The sequence below is a fragment of the Asparagus officinalis genome, chromosome 1 (assembly GCF_001876935.1).
Source record: "Asparagus officinalis chromosome 1, Aspof.V1, whole genome shotgun sequence".
Lineage (NCBI taxonomy): Eukaryota > Viridiplantae > Streptophyta > Magnoliopsida > Asparagales > Asparagaceae > Asparagus > Asparagus officinalis.
In genome coordinates this window covers 126,078,340-126,100,034 of record NC_033794.1, presented here as the reverse complement: position 1 = coordinate 126,100,034, position 21,695 = coordinate 126,078,340, and the positions used below count along the sequence as shown (strand labels likewise).

Below are 21,695 nucleotides of genomic sequence, written 5' to 3'. Positions count from 1 at the left end.
TTAAATTTGAAAAAGAAGAAAGAATTGAAAGTAGTGGAACTTTCTTTCTTTCTTGCTTTTCTGTTCTTTTTTTTTTTTTGGTTTTGTGTGTGTGTGTGGGGTGGTGGTAGGGGGAGAACGTAACCCACATCAGTAAAGTTTTGAGAAATGACCAAATTATCCCTATATATTATTTGACAAATTAAAGAGATAATTACTCATTCCTTCACTTTTGCCTACTCTCAGAAAGTCTCTATAGAGCAGAATAGATATATCTCCATTCAGATGCTACTTAATGATTAGTCACCTCTCCCTGTATCTCCTCTCTTAGCCACTGGCTATGGACACTAGAAAAACCTTTTCTTTTTAGTATGACAAATTTAATCCATCTAAACTTGTTCCCCACCCAACTCCCTGAACTCTGGGGTGTCTCACAAGGTACAACCTGTAACTTTTGAATTTTCCTACCAGACCCCATAACCATGTTCGACGGATCAAGAACTTACTTGCACAATTCATCAAATTGAAAAGTACGAAAGCTTAAGGTGGTTTAGGGAGACACCCCAAAGTTCAGGGAAGTTGGTCGGGAAAAGCTCACCGGGTTCGTCTGGAAGCCCAAAGCTTCAGGAGATTTTGTGAAAGTTACCTTTCTTTTCTCCCTTCCCGCAAACCCGCAAACTTCAGGAGGTTTTGTGAAATTTACCTTTCTTTTCTCCCTTCAGTCTCACAGGATCCGTTAATAGGACATCCTACGAAAGTTTCATTACTTATCAGGACACGATAATGAGCAAAACAGGCAAGTTCAGCCCACTTGATGCCTTTTGAGCATTATTCCAGAACTAGAGAAGGAAAGCAATAAACAAATTTGAAATTTAAATGAAACATCACAAAGGATACATGATGCCTCATCTGCTAATCCGAGACAGAAAAGATACCAACAATATGAACATTGAATTAGCCTAAATACAATCCCTCATCCATAACCTACTACTCAACTTTGTATACCTCTCACTACGATGAAATATGTACAAGAAAGCATGGGAAAGAAATGAAGGATACTACAGGCTGCCAAGTTTTAGCAGCCAAACCCTCTCAGCATGAAATTACCGTATATACATCTAGACCAACGAGCCTGCCGGTGGTTATGGATATAATGCCCTTTTTTCCTCAATTGGAGTCTCGGTTAGGTCCACCGAAAACTGGTCTCATGTAAGTATCGTCAAACTTCCTCCAATAGATATGAATGGTATGTGCTGGTCTCTCCAGCAGCATGTTGAGGCTCCTCTTGGCTTTCAGAAGGGGGGAAGAGGGGTAGTCTTCTGTGGGGAGAAGTGGAAGGGTGATTTCGTCTTTGCAAGGGCTCCCACTGTACGCACGTGCAGGTGCACGGTGGGGAGCCAGGGCGGACAAATTTTCAAAACCGACCCCTTGGGGTTTTTATTTGCAAAAAACGACCGGTTTTGAAAATATTTACAAAAACCGACCCCAGGGGCTGAAAACAGGTCGGTTTTTGAAAATTTTTTTCCCAAACTTCACGGGAGTTGAACTCCCGTGAAGTTTTTCTCATAACAAAACTTCACGGGAGTTCAACTCCCGTGAAGTTTGGGAAAAAATTTTTTAAAAACCGACCTGTTTTCAGCCCCTGGGGTCGGTTTTTATAAATAAGTGTGAAATGGGTCGTTTTTTGCAATTAAAAACCCCAAAGGGTCGGTTTTGAAAATTTGTCCGAGCCAGGGCTTTTACTAGTGGTTTTGTGAGCATACCAAACATCTGAAAATATGCAGATAAGAGAAAGAAAATTTGAAGCGTAGAGAATACAAATTTAGGTAAATTACAACAAAATTTTGGGGTTTTTTTGCACAACCATGCTTTTTAAGGCAAATTTCAAAAAATCCCCCTTAAGTCTGGTAATCCCCCTTAAACTTTCAAAATGTCACAAAAATCCCCTTGCGTCTTGGGGTTCTCAGAAGATTCACTTCAACTGACATCGTTTTTGCAAAAAAAAAAAAAACCCACCCATTGTTAGCTTGACTCGGTCATTGATGACCAAATCAACCACGGTTTCTCTGTTGAGAGAACGGTGGAGAACGTGAATCGTGGGTGGTTGAGAGAAAATCTCTCATGGGGACGGATCTGAGGAGTAGAGATGATGGGTTTAGCCCCTATATAAGGAGGACCATTCTTCTTAAAAAACACAACGAAAAACAAGAGAAAACACACTTACCCATTACCGGAGCCCCTCAGAAATATTAGTTCTTCTTTCTCTTCTCTTCTCAGAGTTCGTTCACAAGTATCAGAGCTGAAGGTTCTTCATCATCTCGGAATCCTGCTATTTTCCCAACAAAGAAGCATTCTCTGTTGAAGAAGAAAAGTTCAGTTGAAGAAGAAGAAGAAGAAGAAGCAACAACATTCTTGAAGAAGAAAAGGAAGCCTACTCTATATCCTTCGGTTAAAAGACAACCTACTCAAAGTTAAGCTAGCCTACTCTCTGTTGTTTCATAGTCGTTGTTCATAGCCTACTCCCTTTATTTTTTCGATCCTACCCTTTGTTCATAGTCTAGCCGCAAGCCTACATCTACAAGCCTAATCTACATCCACATGTGTACATCCAGCTAGCAGACCTTATTGTTTTCGGTCCTACAATATAGCCTATATCCCTATTGTTTACTGGTCCAACATCCCTATTGTTTACTGGTCCTGGTATCAACATCTCTATTGTTCGTTGGTCCTACATCAAGCCTACAAACATCCTATTAATACATCTTCAAGGCTCTCTCCCATCATCACGTGAGCTCAAAGCCTTGCATACATCCCTATTGCATACATCTGCATTAACATAAATTGGGCCTTCTTGTTGGGCCTTGAGTGTTGTGTTTGTTTGCTGGCCCGGCTGTTCCAAGTTGATCATCTCAAATCCAGTCAAAAACGACGTTGAAACTTCGACAACAGATTCTTCGGTCAACACCGCTAAGTGACGACCTCGCTTTAATTGGAGCTTCATTTCTCAACTCACAAGAATCAGGTTCATTTTAATTAATTAATTAATTTATCTTTATTATATTTTAGTATAATTATCAAAATATCAACCTTATACATATTTTAAAATTGAATTTAATTTTAGTTCTTTACCGAATGACATTGATGATGTAATCGAAACCACTGCTCCAACTCTTACTGATAAATCAACACCTGAAGAAAAGAAAGGGTTTGAACAGTGAAAGTCGAAAGATAAAAAGGCGAAAAGCCTTATGATCATGTTCATGGAAGATAACTTAATCAAAGTTTTTAAAACTTATAAGACTTCCATGGACATGTGAAATACAATAATACTCCCTTTAAAAGCACGAGTTCGGAAAATCTTTTTTAGACAAATATACCCCTTTATAGTTTGAACTACCTTATCTATAATCAAATTCTAATTTTCAATGGTCAATATTACTCTTCACTATTTTGATTATTTTATTTATATCTTAATCTATCCTAATCATAATCATATCTTATCCTAATCCTATGTGAACCATGTTTAGCTTAACAATTTAAAAAAACTAATATTAATAAAATATATAAAACATAAAAATAATATTAGTTTGTTAAGATAAAGAAATTACAAGTAGATAACATATTATAATACATGAAGTATTGCAAAAAAAACCTTAAAGTTTTAAAATTGCAGAAAAGACCCTGAAAAGTTCAAAATTATAAAACTCATCCAAATGTCTCAAAACTTAAAATAAAAAACATGAAATTAAAAAATTAACATCAGTTTGCAAAGAATTTAAAATTTACAGTTAGCACCTCAATGTCTCAAAAATTATAGAAACACCCTTAAAAGTTTAAATTACAGACAAGCATATTAAAATTCTAAAATTTTAAAACTTACAAACAACACAGATGAATTCAAGAGATTACCATGATACACCTAAAATTTTTGATATTTAAATTTATTTTTTTTAATTAACACCCTCAATATCTCAAAAATTATAGAAACACCTTCAAAAGTTCAAATTATAAAAAGTCACCCTAAAATTCTAAAATTTATAAATAAAATAAGATGAATTCAAGATATTACTCTTAGACACCTAAAAATTAAAATTTGTCAAAATTGACCTCAAAATTTTTTAAAAACTCCTTCAAATTTTAAAAATCGTAAAAAAAAAACTCTAAATTTTTAAAATTTTTAACTAGCACACATCAAATTTGTCGATTGGTAGACCGCTGAAATTTAATATTTTTCAAAATTAATCTATAGTTTTAATAATTACAAAAGACACCCTCAAAATTTTAGAGTTACAAGAAATATACTAACATTTAAAAAATTACCACCAACACATGAAACATAGAATTTACAACTACCAAACTTAAAAGTAAATTTTTTTAAAAACTCTTTCAAAATTTTAAAAATTATAAATCACACCCTCAAAGTTCAAAACCACAAAAATGGGCTAAAATTTTAAAACTTGGATATATATATATATATATATATATATATATATTAAAATTTCTAATTTAGGGATTTACTATCCATTTTCAGCATCTAAGAATAGTCTAAGTTGATACTGGTAAACAAAAACAATAAGAATTGATTAAAAACATCCGGTTAATGGATAAAATTTTTAAAAATATTATAGATTAAAAATTATCGGCACTATATAAATTAAAGTAATTTCATATAATTTTAGTAATAAGTTGGGGTAGCCAAAATACATTCGTAACATTAATTGATAGATGTTTAAATCCATAGAAATGATAAAACACTATAATATTATACCTTAGCATTAATTGATTTTAATTTAGAAACTTTAATCTTTGACGTTAATAATATTTATAGGGTAAAAGAATACAAGGAATTACATATGGAGAAACTATTAGAATATTTAGAGATAACTTTAAAAGAATTGAGTTATTTCCATTGCAAATGGGAAAGTGATGGAAATAAATCTAAAATTCAGAAAACGTCAATGAATCACTTGAATTGGCATTAACATAAGACATATCTATTAATGAAGCACTGAATGAGTTACATTAAAAAATAATTTAATAACTTTATCCTAATCAAAGAAAAAATCTCCATGGAAGACATAAGAAAAATTAGTAAGTATTCATAAATTCCATACTGTGTTCTTCAAATTAAATATTAATATTATAATCTAAGAGAAATTGGTAATGAATAATGCAGGTATTTAGTTTAGATCTTTATGGAAAATGACAGGGATAGAGCAAAGGTAATATTATTGAAATAACAGAAATTCTTATTGGATGCACATCAGAAGAATTCATTTTAGAGGAAAATAAAGAGATAGCTTCTAATTTATTTAAGTAATAAATTAGGAACACAAAGAATTTTATATATATGAAATTAATATTTATTCTCATTGAAATAGAAAAAAAAATCAAAGTCTATATTTTGAGCAGTTTGTGTTGAACATCATAAGTACATTTGACTTCTTTGTAAAGTTAAATGAGATGATAAAAAATTAACGAGCCTAGGAAAGATAATAGCATAAAAAATACAAAATTAGCCTGATGTCACAATTGATGTAGATGATGAAGACAATACTCTAGAATTGTCCGAGAAATGATAAATGATAAACCTGAAGAAGGATTGATCTTAACTCAATAAAAAATAAAATAGAAGAAATAAAAACAATATTTTATGAATATTTTATAGAATAGGTTAATTATTTTGAGTGAAATTAGGAATCTTTAGAAGGGAGTTTCATGAATTTTTTTCAGTACTTTTATATTCTTATGTGGATGTTTTTATCATATAAAAGTATACTAGAGTATTAATCTTTAATTTATATTTTTTTATGAAGTCTATCAATGATTAGGAATAAACTTCATATTCTCTTTTGCATCGTTTTAACATACTTTAAATCAATCATTTTGCCATATTGGTTTTAAATATTCACTTTCCTTGTATAACACTATTTTAATATTTTTCACTTTGCAATGCTATACTTTCTCAAATAAAGCTTAGTTTCATATCGGTCAAAAATAATATGAAATTTTAAATTATTTTTAAATTATATTTGTTTTTTATCAATTCAAATATCAACATGAAAATTTAAATTGGGTGTATCCCATTTAAACAAACATAAAAAAAATAATTGGGACGTAAGAGTTTAAAGAAAAAAATAAGCACAAACTGTCAAAAATACTTAATCATGGTATTAAATCACGTGCATTGCACGTGTGTAAAAACTAGTAAAAGAAAAATACGACACTGCTTCTGAAGTTAACATTTAACTCATCTTGCATAAGTATAATTCTTGTCATATGCAAGAGGAAGACAATGTCGTAGAGCATATAAATAAAATGATTGTCATAGCTAAAGACTTATCTACTACTGGGATCAAAATCCCGAAAAGAATGCAAGTGGCAACCATTCTCAATAGTCTTCCCCCTTTACTTGTTGTGGTTGTCACCACATTAAGAATGAATCATGCTATTAAGTCTGTCACTAATCTTCCTATGCACCTAGCCTTAGAACAGGACTTAATAGTCAATAGGAAAGAACCAGAACTCAATATGGTACAGCAAGAGCTGAATTATGTCCGCCAAAGGTATAATGTTGGAAGCTATAAAAACCCTGGTTCTAGTAAACCACAACCACGAGGATCGAAATCACAGCAGTTCAAGAGAAAAAAAGTACCCCGCGGAGCCTGCTACAATTGTGAAAAGTTCGGGTATTTCAAGTCCAATTGCCCACAAGGAGAAAAGCAGGAGAATAAGGAAGGCTATAAGCATCCATAACAAGGGGTGCTAGTAAAAGAGAATTCGTCGGTGTGACGGAATGTAAAGCTGTGATGACGGATATCAATGGTTGGTGGATCGACTCCGATGCGACTAGGTATATCGTAAAGGACAAGAATGAAGTTGTAGAATTCACCGAGCTGAAGAAAGGAGAACAGAGAATCTATATGGGAAATAATACATATCTCGATGTAGAAGGTATTGGTTCGTATAGATTGGATCTTGGAGACGACATTCTTGTACTCAAAGATGTGTTCTATGCGCCAGGAATTCGCCGCAATCTAATCTCGGTTCCCAACTTGATGAAGAAAGGACTGGAAGTGAGATTCTATAATAACAAGGTTTCTATAGGTAAGAATAATAAAGTGTATGCTATGGAAAAATATGTGCCCGAGCATGAATTATGCATTTTTTCAGTAGTTTATAATAATTTTGATAATAAAATTTTGAATTTGAACTGTTTATCTTGTTATATTTATGAGTCTGAATTGTAGCATTCTAGACTAAGACATGCTAGTATTTTAAAAATAAAAGAAATTATCAGAATGAACTTGCTTCCTGCACTATCTAATGTTTAATTACCACCATGTGAACATTGTTTAACTGGTAAAATGACTAGAAAATATTTTATTGGCGGACAGAGAGCCAATGAACTTTTATGGTTGATACACTCGGATATTTGTGGTCCACTAAGTGTCAAAACTCATAGTAATAAAGAATATTTTATTACTTTTATAGATGATTATTCCAAGTTTGCACATGCCTATCTTATATCCAGAAAATTAAAAGCTTTTGACTGCTTTAAGAGATATAAGACAGAAGTTGAAAACCAACTTAGATTGAAAATTAAAATTCTGAGAACTGATAGAGGTGGAGAATATAATTCTAAGGAATTTGAAAGTTATTATATTCAGCATGGAATTAAAAGGCATACAACAATATTGTATACGCCACAACAGAATAGTGTTGCTGAAAGAAAGAACAGAACATTATTAAATGTAGTTAGATGCATGTTGTTTTATTCTAGTCTTCTAAAACTTTTGGGAAAAGCATTATTAACTGTAAACTACATTTTAAATAGAATTCACATCAAATCAGTTGTATCTACGCCTTATGAAATATGAAATGAGAGGAAACCTATTTTGAGTCATCTCAGGAAGTAGGGATCTATAGCCCATGTTCTTATTTTATGTCAACTTAGAGATAAGTTGGATTTTAAAACAATAAAGTATAGATTCATAGGGTATTCAGAAAAGTCAAAAGGTTATAAGTTCTACAATAAAGAAAAAGGAGCCATTGAAAGCAGAGATGCTATATTTCTAGATAATCTAGAGGAAGAAGAACAAGTTCGAGAGGAAACAAAACCTCTAACTGTAATAGATGATAATTATTACAGTGTTGTTCCCACTAATGACCTTGATATTGTGAATGAACCCAACCTAAAAAATGATGAAATGCCTATAAAAAATAATGTACCTAATCAACTGGTTGTAAGTAACAAAAGGCTAAGAACACAACCTTTATGGATGAATGATTACTATTTGTATTCATGTGAGTCATCCTGTTTATCGGTAAATACAAATATAGAAGAATAAGATCCATTAACCTTTTATGATGCGATGAAATCGCATGAATAAGCTTTATGGCTAGAATCTATGAGAGAAGAACTTGATTCCGTAGAAAAGAATAAGGTATGAGAGTTATGTGATCTATCAGAAAATAGAAAAGCCATAGAATGCAAATGGATGCTCAAAAAGAAATATCGTGTTGATGAATCTATTGATAAATTCAAAGCACAGTTAGTTGGCAAGAGTTATAACCAGAAGGCAGTAATAGATTTTCAGGAGACGTATCCTCCTGTAGCTAAATTTGCATCCATTAGAATTATTTTGGCTATTGTTGCATATCTTGATTTGGAGTTATTCAAAATGGATGTTAAAACTGCATTCCTTAACGGAGAGTTGAATGAAGCAATATATATACAACAACCTAAAGGTTTTCAAGTGAAATAACAGGAACATAAAGTTTACAAATTAATGGAATCTCTATATAGTTTAAAACAGTCTTCTAGACAATGGTATCTCAAATTTCATGATGCAGTTACTAAACTTGGTTTTATTCAAAATAAATTAGATAATTATGTATATGTCTTGAAAAGTGGGAGCAAAGTTATAATATTATCCTTATATGTGGGTGATATATTGCTCTCTGGAAATAACATAGAAATGTTAAATAAAACCAAGGCAGATCTCAGCGAAAAGTTTGAGATGAAATACATGAGAGATGCATCATATATTCTTGGAATTCAAATAATTCGAGATAGAAAGTCTAGAATGCTAAGTTTAAACCAAGAAAAAAATTTAAGATCAGTTCTTAAAAGGTTTAGAATGGAGAATTCAAATCCGACACCAACTTCGTTGGTTATGGGAAAAAGATTATGTAAAGAGCAAAACCCTAGAGAGAGGCAGAAGCCATTAGATGTTCATTATGCTCAAGCAATTAGAAGCTTGATGTATGCAATGTTTTGCACCATACCTGATATAGCTTATGCTGTGAGTCTAATCAGTCGATATCAAAGTAATCCAGGACCAGCACATTGAAAAGCTGTTAAAAGGATTATGAAATATATCAGAGGTATATTGACTCATAGGTTAGTTTATCAATCTGATTCACTTGAACTCCTTGGTTAGTCCGATGCTGATTTCGAGGTGATAAAGACGATGGAAAGTCCACTTCGGGATACTTATTCATCTTTGGAGTAGGAGCTGTTTCTTGGAGTAGCAAGAAATAATGGTGTGTTGCTAGATATATGCAAGAAGCTGAATATATAGCTTGCAGTATGGTAACTACACATGCTGTCTGGATAAGATAGTTTTTGATTGATCTTGATCTTAATTTGTTAGAAGTACATATTGATATTTATTGTGATAATCAAGCAGCAATTAGCTTAATCAATAGTGGCGCGAATAGCTTCAAAGAAAAACATATTGAGATTCAGTATCACTATATTCGAGATATTGTAGAAAAAGTAGAAGTCAAAGTGACTTATATCCCTACTACAGATATGATTGTTGATCATTTGACAAAAGAAATACCAGCGGAATCTTTTATCAAACATGTAAGTTTAATGGGACTTAGGAATAAATAAGTCCAAGTAAAATTTCATGAATAATAAAATAAGAGTTACTCTCTACGGATAGTAGGAGTAATGGTAAGCAGAAACATCCGATCTGAGGGGTAGAGATGATGGGTTTAGCCCCTATATAAGGAGAATCATTCTCCTTGAGAAAACACAACGAAAAACAAGAGAAAACCCACTTACTCATTACCGGAGCCCCTCAGAAATATCAGTTCTTCTTTCTCTTCTCTTCTCAGAGTTCGTTCACCCATGTGAAAATTGCAGAACAGTTAGGGATTTTTTTTGCAAGTTGCCTTTTCTTATTAGAGAAACCTATCATGAATTATTTTCACTAAACCACTGTCCTACGGTATCAGGATATCGAGAGTGTGACATGTTTTGGACAATTTTTCCTTATGTAATTTATATATCTTCTAAAGTATATAGTTGTGAACTAGTGGTTAAATACATGGGTGTGTACGTTAGACCTTTTATCTGATGTTAGCAACAATTTGTAATGGTTCATGATACTTTTATGCATATTTTCTCTAAATTAAAAAAAAAGGATATGGCATTTCTTTTGTGTGCAAAACCCTCCAAAGTTCATGGAATATTTGTGAAATTTACCCTAAAACTTCAGCAATATTTGTTGCCAAGGGATATCTAGTCTCAAAGATGATGTCGTGTTTCCACACTTGGGTATCTGTCCCTAAGCTTAGAGGCAACATCTGTGAATCATTAGAAAGGGACATATCCCATTGTAACATTGTTCTTTCTATGTTTTTGGTTGGAAAAAAAAAACCAAGGCTGCTGGCAGCCTCATTAAGTAGAGAGATTACAGAATCGCAAATCAAACCAGGTGGCCATATGATTGAAAACTACTATTAACTATATAACGAATCCTAAGATAGCCGAAGGGTTTACCAACTCTGCCAGATTAGAACTGTGTTTGTAGATATGCATCTAAATACCCGAATAACTGTTGTATAACATAAAGAGATGAATAATAGGCCGAAAACCACATTGAGTTCAATGCAACCACATTAAGTTCAATGCTTAAGTTTACTAACCCTGTTTTTCTATTTAAATCCATGATTTTCTTTTTCTTTTCCTTTCAACAGTGGGATTGTACTTAAACCTGAATATTTCAAAACCTCTCCCTTTTTATTTCTCAAAGAAAGGCTAACTAAGCTCATGGCAACCAATATCCCTATCAACCAGACACGAACCAGGGTCATGACCCAGCCTTAATGCATAATGTAAGTAATGTTCTCCAGCACTGTTGCAAGTCGTTCTAGTTATCATCCTAAACACTAGTTATCTAGTGTAATCCTCAAATTTGTTTTTCCCTTAGAAATACTTGCATCAAACTGCACCATGGACAATAATGAATGATCCAATGTATCATAAACTTCTATAGCTAAGCTGTAGAGAATAGAGAAAACCCTAATTGTTGTATTGAGAATAACAAGAGAGATATATATAGCCATACAAATAGGGTTAATGTTAACGGGTATCAACCCATTAACCCAATACCCAATATTTAACTTAACACTCCCCCTCAAGCTGGAGCATAGATGTCTACCATGCCCAGCTTGTCACATATAGTAGAGAACACCTTTGAAGAAGTAGCCTTGGTAAGAATATCAGCAAGTTGTTGTGAGGACGGAGTGAATATGAGAGATACTATCTTCTTCTCTCAAGCATCTCTGTCAAAATTGCAATCAACTTCAATATGTTTTGTCCTTTTATGAAACACAGGATTCAATGCAATATAAATGGCAGACTGGTTGTCACAATGCATTGGCATAGGTCCAGGCTGAACAAAACCAAGCTCTGTCATAAACTTTCTTAGCCACACCATCTCACAAGCAGTGTGAGCCATTGCTCTATATTCGGCCTCTGCACTAGATCGTGATACTACATCTTGTTTCTTGCTTTTCCAAGTCACAAGATTACCTCCAACAAAAGTACAAAATCCTGAGGTTGACTTCCGATCTCCCATGTCTCCTGCGTAGCCAGCATCAGAGAAAGCCGAAATGTGAGTATGTCCATGCTTCTTATATAACAATCATTTGCCAGGGCAACTCTTGGCATATGCCAAAATCTTCAGAGCTGCTGTCCAATGAACCTCTCTAGGTTTGTGCATAAACATGCTCAATACACCTACTGCAAAAGTAATATCAGGTCTAGTAATTGTCAAATATATTAGCTTCCCAATTAGTCTCCTATATCGTCCAGCATCATCTAGGAGAGAGGTATCATCACGCCACAAATCAACATTTGCCTCCATTGGAGTGCTTACAGGTTTGCATTCCAAGAGACCTGCTTCTTCTAGTAAATCTAGCACATACTTCCTTTAGGACAACAACAGGCCATGTTTTTGATATGCAACTTCAATCCCAAGAAAATACTTTGGCTTTCCCATGTCCTTAGTGATAAAATGACGGTTTAGATACTCCTTAGTCTCAGTTAAGGCAATAGAGTCACTCCCAGTCAGCAGAATATCATCAACATATACGGCTAAAATAACCAAACCAGTTGTTGTGCGTCGAAGAAAGACAGAGTGATCAGACTGACAACGTTGAAAACCAACATTAGAAATAACCTTGCTGAACTTATCAAACCAAGCTCGAGGACTCTGCTTTAACCCATAGATGGCCTTTCTCAGCCTGCAGATAAGATTCTCCCCCTGAGCAACATACCCAGGAGGTTGCTCCATATAAACCTCCTCGTCCAAATCACCATAAAGGAAAGCATTCTTCACATCTAGTTGGTGCATCGCCCAATCCATATTAACAGCCAGTATGACCTAGGTATAGATACAGTGGACAAGGACAAGGCAAACTGACAAAAAGATGGGTTGAGACGGTCATAAGAGACAAAAAGAGATATAGGATATTTCGGGCAAGACCGTTTACCTTTTCGAAGAGCAATAGGGATATCCAAGTCAGAAGGAATAGAAGTCTCAACATGAGATGGACCGACAGCTGGAGATGAATGTTCAGCAGTAGCAGATTCAAGAGCATGTACTTTTGGGCGGCGAGAGTATGTCAGTAGAGGCTTCGGTGCAGGAGCAACAGGAGCAGGTAATGGAATAGTAGTAGGAGCAGAAGAAGCTAGTGGTACCTTATGGACAACTAATAGTAGTGGAACCAGGCGAAAATATGGAACATACTCAAAAAAGGTAACATCAGCAGACACAAAATATTTCCTGGTAGACGGATGATAACACCTATATCCTTTTTGAGTACGAGAGTATCCAACAAAAACACATTTGATGGATCTAGATGACAACTTATCCAAACCAGCAGTTAAATCCTGAACAAAACACGTAGAACCAAAGACACAGGGAATCACAAAGAATTATTTTTTATCAGGAAAAAGACAATTGAATGGTATTAAACCATCAAGGACAGAGGAAGGCATGCGATTAATCAAATAGTTTGCAGTGAGAACAACATCAGACCACAAATACTTTAGAATATTCATTTGTATCATCAGTGTTCTAGCAACATCTAGAATATGCATATGCTTCCTCTCAGCAACTCCATTTTGTTGTGAAGTGTGAGAGCAAGAAATCTGATGAATAATGCCATAAAGAGCACAAAATTTTGAAACATCACTTTTCATATATTCCAAAGCATTATCAGTACGAAGAATACGAATAAGAGCACAAAATTTTGAAACATCACTTTTCATATATTCCAAAGCATTATCAGTACGAAGAATACGAATAGAAGTAGAGAACTGAGTTTTTATTTCATTATAAAAGAGTTCAATAACGTACGAGACCTCTGAGCTCTCTTTTAACAGATAAAGCTACGTCATGCGAGAGAAATCATCAACAAAGATAATAAAATATCGAAAACCTTGCACAAAGGGAACACGATAAGGACCCCAGACATCGGAATGAACCAACTCAAAAACAAAACTACTACGTTTATCGAATCGACTCTGAAAAGTAGCGCGATGGTGCTTACCCAGTTCACACGACTCACAACCTAAAGAGGAAATAGATGGCTGAACAGAAACTATCGATCTAAGTTTTTGTAGTGAAGGATGACTCAGACGCCAGTGCCACAATAAAGTGGAGTCAGACTGTGATGCAACAAGGCCAACTTTTGGCACACTGTCGTCCAAATAATACATACCTCCTCTCTCATGCCCCGAACCAATCTTCATCCCAGTTGCTAGGTCTTGAAAAACACAATAGATGGAAAGAAGGTGACTTTACAATTATTTTGTTTTGTAAACTTGCTAATGGATAATAGGCTAACAGGGAATTTGGGAACATATAACACATCAGTTAGTTTTAAAAAGGAAGTAGCATGAACTACTCCATCACCACGAACTGGAGAAAGAGTACCATCAGCAATGCGGATAGAAAGAAACTTATCAGAAAGATATAAAGATACAAAGTGATCCTTTATACCTGTCATATGAGATGAGGCTCCAAAATCTAGTACCCAGGGTTTGTGAGAAGAAGCTATGTAAGCATCCATACCTGAAAAGGATGCATGAGTAGCAGAATGAATATTCTGAGAGAGTTCTAGTTGGCGCAACCTCTCATAATCTGCCTGAGAAATCTGAACAGTAGGAGCAGTAACAGCTAGACCATCAGAAGTAGTAGCAGAAATAGATGAGTTAGTCGACTCTGTATCAGCTACCTGGGCCCACTGAGGACGACCAAACTTCTTCCAGTATTTCTCAGAAATATGATTGGTTCTCCCATAATAACCACACTGTCGTGAGCCCTTATCAGATTCACCTTGCCTCCCACAAAAGGAACCACGTCCTCCCCCTGAATCACGACCACGACCACGACCACGATCGCGGCCTTTGTCTCGATTAGAGAATATGGCAGACTGATCCATCGTAGGTGGTGATGGTGTAGTAGTATCAGAAGTAATACCAGTAGAGACATGCATGCCTCTGGAGAATGTAGCAGTCAGTGAGGGAATTGTATCTCCACCCAATATTTGTCCTCTCACCTGGGACTATAAATTAAGGTTTAACCCAGAAAGAAATTTGGATACTGCCAGATCACGACGATACCCTAATAGCATCGCTGCATCAGCTACTGCAGGCTGATGCATCTCTAGTTCGTCTATCAGTCCCTTCAATTCACCAAAGAATTCAGAAACTGACTTATCTCCCTGTTTGAGGGCAAACAGTCGTTTATAAATTTCAAATGCGCGAGAAACATTCTTCTCGTTCCCGTACATAATCTTTAGGCTGTCCCACATCTCCTTCGCAGTGGTTAAAAACATAACGCTGCTACTGATCTGTGCTTCCATACTGTTGAGAAGCTAAGTCATAACATAATAATCAGATAAGAGCCATGAATTGTAGGTGGGATCTGAGGTTGGTGGTGGAGATGCAAGAAGATGTGGTAGTTTGCTCTGAACGCCAATAAAGATGCGGAAAGCTTGTGCCCAGAGCAGATAGTTTGCACAATTCAATTTAATAGTAGTCCCCAAGACTACCTTGGGCGCAGAGGTCTCACCAGCAACAATAGAAAGAGTAGTAGAGGAGGAGATGTCCGACATCGAAGTAGTAGTCATTTTTTATTTTTAAGCAACAATAGGAGACAAATAGTAGTCAAATAGGCAGATTAGTAGTAGAGATCTGTTTTCAAAATATAAACTAAGAGCAGATCAGGAGCAGGATTAGAGGCAGAGTGGTAGATAGTCATGCCCTCACACTACGTAGGCGAGATCACCTGAGGGAGAGAGCCCTGGCTTTTGTTTGCACAAAGGCTCAATTTCTATATTCTTGTTTCTCGAAGGAAACAAGAATAAAAGTGAAATATCTCAACAACGTGAGATAGACACTCTTCCTCTCATCAGTTCTATGACTGAAATATCGAGACTTCCTCTCATCAGTTCTATGACTGAAATGTTGAGGGATACAATCGTCCTCTCATCAGTTCGAAGACTGAGATGTCGAGGGAATAGGCAACACGATGTAAGGGGCACTGTAGCGACGGCGGTACTGTAGCAACGGAGCGGCTGTACTGTAGCAGGGGCGGTGGTACTGTAGCAACGGGCGGCGGCTAGGGTTTTTGAATGAAGATTTGTGACGGCTAGGGTTTCATGCTCTGATACCATGTAGAGAATAGAGAAAACCCTAAGTGTTGTATTGAGAATAACAAGAGAGATATATATAGTCATACAAATAGGGTTAAGGTTAACGGGTAACAGCCCATTAACCCAATACCCAATATTTAACTTAACATAAGCATTTTGGTTGCATATGTAGATACCCGGCTTGGGATCTCATAGTTTACTCAAATTTTAAAAGAAACTTGATTAAGTAGATATATAGGTGATTAAAAATCATAAAAAAGCCTATCAATCTCCAAAAGCTGAAGACCATGTTTGAATGTCTACTTAAAAATTTTGGACTGGGGTGTATTCTAGTTCAGCATCCCTCATTAGAATTGAAAGTTTTGATAAAATTGCTATGAGCATCTTTATTCAATTAGTTCTTGGATTTACTAACTATAAAATATCAGAAAAATAACAGAAAATTCCTGAAATCTTTTGGTGGGTTCTGAACTATGTTAAAAGATCTCTGAAAAGGTTCCATGGATTAAATTATGTATTTAAGCTTCGAATCCTTCCTTTAAGATTAAGATCTCAATAGATGTTTATATTTAATGTGCTATTGTTGTTCTTTATGAGGAAAGAGTAGATAATTAAGGGAATATCTTGGAGCCACATCTAAACTTTATTCCAACTAGCTACTGTAAAAGGTAGATTCATATTTTGGAATCTGTCATAGGGCTCGGTGTTTCTTGGGTTTGACTGTTTGTTCTTTTGTTTGTTCGTCTTTGTGTGTGCGCGCACATGTGCGCATGTTTAGGGGTGTGTATTTGTGTGGGTGAGTGGGTGGGGGTTGCAGTTATACAATAGTCAGACATTAAATCCCCTCCATAACAATCCATAAAATGAGGGTAAAAGTAACGTAACAATTTCAAGGAGACCAGTTAGGGAAACCTACATTTTCAGTCATGAATGTTAAGCTGGTTATGAAATTCTCCTAGGATAAGGAAAGATCTAGAAGGAAGATGAACCGGTATCTGCCTTAGAAAACTGTACACACTTAAGGCACAAGATAAATCTTAGGGCCAAACAAGATATCCAATGCTAACTAGTTTGAGGAAAGTGCCCAAACATACACAAAAATAGGACTTGGCAACCTTACCAGCGTGCTAAAGAGTACCACAACGGTGGTGCTGGTAATCATAGTTGCATGATCTGGATCCCGTGTAACACCAGAGATCGTGAACTGTAGAATGATAAAAGTAAATAGATGGAAGTTAGTTTACATGCACACTTCCAAAAAGAAAATGCTAAATAAACCACATTATAACGCTTTCGCTTTGTGCATGGCTGTGACTGGCACCTGATTGAATGCCAGAGCAACAGACACGGCTCCCCTCATGAGGCCAGCCCACCAAATTATTACCTGTCAGTGTTTGTCCAGTTCAACTATGAGAATATTTCTAATTTATATAACAAGCTAAGCAATAACATTAACTAAATTATGATTACATCAAACAAAAGCATAGGAGATGCAACCTGGTGTCTAAATGTAATATGAGACCCTTCGGAATTTGAGCTGAGAAAGTTGGATAAAGTGGAGAGGGGAAACACAAACACAGCACGCCCCACCAAAACCAGAATAACAATGATACAGTTGATGGCTAGGGCTGTTTTAAAGCTGCCATGATATGAAAATCTCGTCAGATTAAAGAAACAAAGCATCACATACATGACATGTTCATGTACAAGCTACAAGTGACAAAAAAATAATATAGGAATTATTAAAGCATGGATTCAACAGAAGGTTGGGAACAACAAGAATGACTTTGTCCCAAAATTTTGGGATTGATTACATAAATCCTACTCTTCCATCTTCTTTAGGATTCATGTTAACAGAGATCTGACTAGGTTACATGCTAGTTACCGGCTACCTAATTCAACCTAATTCAGACCTCCTCCTTTATCCTGGCTTGGACCAATAGTGAAAGGATAAACATTAAAACAAACACTGGTGGAGTTAAAAGATGGCATAAAAGATGGTTTAATTTTAGCATAGATTGTTCTGGTATAGAAACACGGGGGGTAGATTCGCACTGTTTCACTCAAAAAAAAAAAATGGTCTTGTATACAATGCTTATGAGGAGGTCATGTGAAGACCTCGAGAAGAGAGGAAAGAGAAAAAAAAGGTAAAGGGAGATGTAGGTAAGCAACTAAGCTTCTAGATTGTCACACAGGTAAAATAAAACACTTGTCAATCAAACAAAGTAGAAGGCTGAATTTATGTTGTACGTCCATTTTGAGAAATATATCAGGTCAGTTATCCTATTTATCATCCCTAGCTAAGATGTTTGAAGCTAAATACATGAAGTCGACTTCATACCTAAAAAGTTTACAAAATCTTAAGTGACGCAAAGGGTAGAATCCTGAAAACAAGTCTACAAATACTTAAGCACGCAATGCCCTCACGGAAAAACTTGTAGATTCCACCAACTTCGAAAAAAGATTGGCTACTCTTTGATTATAACTAATCCAATTCAAATTTTACTAACATAAGTTACACTGAAGATTCATTCCACACCGAGCATTTATTAGTGGACACAATTTATTTTTTGTGGTTGGTTGAGACCTTCCAAGCACAAGTTAAAAGGGAACGAGCTAATGTGCTAATTGGATCAACGAGGGTTGAGTTGAACTGATACGCTAGCAGAGACTGATGGTAGAGGTACTATGTAAACTACATCATTCAGGCAAGCTAAGAAACCCTCAAAATCCATGCTATCAGAGTCAAAATATGCTGTACAATAGTAGGTATGCAGTAAAAAAATTCTAACCTTGTCTTTGTCACCTTCCATTTCTCGATTGCAAGGGCATCCATCCCCACATACAGAAAGATGAAAATCTCGGCAATGAATGACAGTGTAGCAAAGATGTGCCTGGAAAAAGAGAGGAGGTCAATATTTGACATTATGTAGCATTCTCAAAGCATTTATACATCTTGTACAACAGAAAATCCTAAAAGGATAATAAAATGAAGTTAATATTCAAACATTCCATCATGAAACTGATTGCATTGAAAGAATTAAGCCATAGCCAACATAACACTTTTGTTGACATGTATGCCAACACCTATCCTACGATGCAAAAGTAGACAAATGTAATACATCTTAGAGAAGAAAATTTTACGCCTTAAATAATTCCATTTATTCTGTGCAAACTCATCCTATCTCATAATTGCTTGTAATCCCATAGTACTTGATCTGTTAGCATTTTTTTTGGGTAAGCAATTCATTGAGGAGATTAATTATTGAAGGTGATTCTATTTGATATGGCCAACTCAGAAGAGAAAAATTGCAAAATATAAAATTGAAAATCAGATGCTTACCTTGTCGAGATTCTTGAGTTTTCGCTCACATTATGCCATGCATAATGTGACATGACAATCCCACAAAAGAAGACAGTAAGGATCCCACTAAGTTGCAATAGCTGCACAATCAAATGAGAATAACGTATAAGAAGAAGAAAAAAATCATAACAATACATGAAGAAAAAAATCATAACAATACATGATATAAGCACAGAACTCCTACAAATTTACACCATTCCCACATACCATTAAGGACGTTACACTTTAACATATTACCAGAACAAGCAGTTTACGGCATCTGCCCTCACCATACAAATAATCAAACCAAAGATATCTAGAGTTGGACAGCCTCAACTTAGGTGATTGGTTTGGCAAAAAGTCGCCTAAAAAGATAAGCCAATCTAGACTATAACAGGTAAACTATAGCTATATATTAAAGAAATTTAAGACACATGCAGTAAAGGTAAAATGGAGAAGCCATCTAATAGAAGTAATCATAAGTTCATCAACAGTTGGACTACATGCATATTCGGTAAAAAAAGGACAGAGAAACAGAATGATAAGCAGTTACCTAGAAAACACAAACTTTGGGTTTAACTAGCATTACCTTGTAACATGAGTTAAAACCAGCGGTAAGTTTCGCCAAATATGACGACAAGGACAAGTAGAGGATGATGTGTTAATACTAACCTCTGCCAGCATGTAAGACAAGTATGCCATTAAGATCATTATAGCTATTTCACGGTCGGTTGAATGCCTGTAAAACACAAAGAGTCATTGCAAAAGTCCCCTCAAAAGTTGAAATAAAGAACAATCTGTTATCTAGATAACTTACCTTCCAAAATATAGGGTTTTAAGAACATAGGCTGTCAGAAGTCCGGTCTGGAAGAAGTAAAAGTGTGAACATTAATCCAAGAGCGCCAGAATGAATAAGCACTCAGTTAAAATTAAAAAAAAAATGCTTACTGCAATGCCCAAGACAGTGCTAGTAGAAAATAAGTAAAGAAAATCCCTGACAAAATAGACTGCAGCCCATCCATGTATTTTAGAGACGTCAAACTTTTGAATTGCATTGAAAAGAACTACTGCTGTAGCATCGTTTACTACTCCTTCCCCAAAAACCAAGCTGTAAAGAAGAGGGGTTTCGTCTTGATGAAGAACCTGCAGACAAAAAATATCAATCCATAAAAAATAGGTTTTTTAATCGATGAAATTTTAAATACAGCTGAAACTTAACAGTATAGACATATCAACCTGCAGGGTGCAGACAGTATCTGTTGAAGAAAATATTATTCCAAGAGCTGCATATAAATAACAAGGTAACGATAATTTGGGGAAGTATCATTTCAGGAGCTCAATTAAAACAATATCATCAGGAATAACTCAATGATTATTGCAGAACAACATAATAGACCAGTGGCATGTAGCAGAAAAATATCATAGAGTGATGGCGGACAAACCTAAATATTCTCGTATATCAAGCCCTTTGAAACCGATCTTCGGGAAGAGCCACCAACAGCCTAATTCAACAGAAAACATCAACCATAGATGGGGTTATTGATCAAGGATACTCTAAATATACTTTGCATGGGAGTTGTTTTAGATGTCAGAAGCACAAATTGAACATTGAAATGTACTTGAAGTAGATAGAATTGAAGTGAAAATTATTATCAGATGCTACCACTTGTTCATCCACAATCCACTATTCAAATGTATGGAAGCAGCAAAAAGACTATGAATGCTCGTAAACACAGCTGATATGACTTAAGTATTCCTTTTTATGACTCTATATAACTTTTACTGTTGATTGCTATTTCAAGAATCCAAAAATACCAGTCATTTGACTCATCCTGTTTGAAATTGGCATGTTTTTTGGTAATCATAGATAGTCCACAGTCAGAAATAATTTAAAATCGTTTCTTCAAGTTTTACAATTAACATATTAGTATTACGTCAATTGTTATCATAAACAAGAGCTCATGCAGTGTACTTTATGTTGATTAAATTTAAATAAGCTGCTGAATGAGGTAATCTTAAGTTGGCATACAACTCTTCTACATGCCTACATGCCTGGTGTGGCACTCAACAGCACGAAGTCTTTGAACAAGAAATAAAAGGACATTTATATAACATATTATTTACCAGCTGAAATGATTGCAAATGAAAAAAAAACACCAGCCACTCCAAACAGCGTTATCGGCAGGAAGTTGTGAAAGAATCGCTTCTTTTTCACTTGAAAACTGCAGCGAAGAATAAAACAAGTAACAAACCACAAGAGAGTACATCCTCGAAAACTCAAAAAGAATTGAGCTGCAACTCACCCGGCATTGAAGATTATTGGTGGAAGAAGATATATAAAGAACAATTCCTCGTCAAACTGTAAAATGTGAGAACTTGTACCTTTGCTCAATACCAGGATTATAGT

The 21,695-nt window shown here is 35.2% G+C and overlaps 1 protein-coding gene across 1 annotated transcript in view; it reads right to left on the bottom strand.

The window, feature by feature from the left end:
- Nucleotides 890–21,695, bottom strand: part of LOC109841377 (sodium/hydrogen exchanger 4-like) — a 22,764-nt gene continuing 1,958 nt past the window's right edge. The window contains exons 2-15 of the mRNA XM_020410317.1: nt 21,592–21,689; nt 21,413–21,510; nt 20,731–20,790; nt 20,525–20,571; nt 20,237–20,431; nt 20,106–20,152; nt 19,961–20,027; nt 19,289–19,389; nt 18,738–18,839; nt 17,443–17,584; nt 17,267–17,329; nt 17,066–17,149; nt 1,717–1,749; nt 890–1,383 (exon numbers count right to left, since the gene is read on the bottom strand). Of these exons, the coding sequence (XP_020265906.1) occupies nt 1,147–1,383; nt 1,717–1,749; nt 17,066–17,149; nt 17,267–17,329; nt 17,443–17,584; nt 18,738–18,839; nt 19,289–19,389; nt 19,961–20,027; nt 20,106–20,152; nt 20,237–20,431; nt 20,525–20,571; nt 20,731–20,790; nt 21,413–21,510; nt 21,592–21,689 (1,374 nt within the window). The 3' untranslated portion in view covers nt 890–1,146. The remainder of the gene's footprint in view (nt 1,384–1,716; nt 1,750–17,065; nt 17,150–17,266; nt 17,330–17,442; nt 17,585–18,737; nt 18,840–19,288; nt 19,390–19,960; nt 20,028–20,105; nt 20,153–20,236; nt 20,432–20,524; nt 20,572–20,730; nt 20,791–21,412; nt 21,511–21,591; nt 21,690–21,695) is intronic.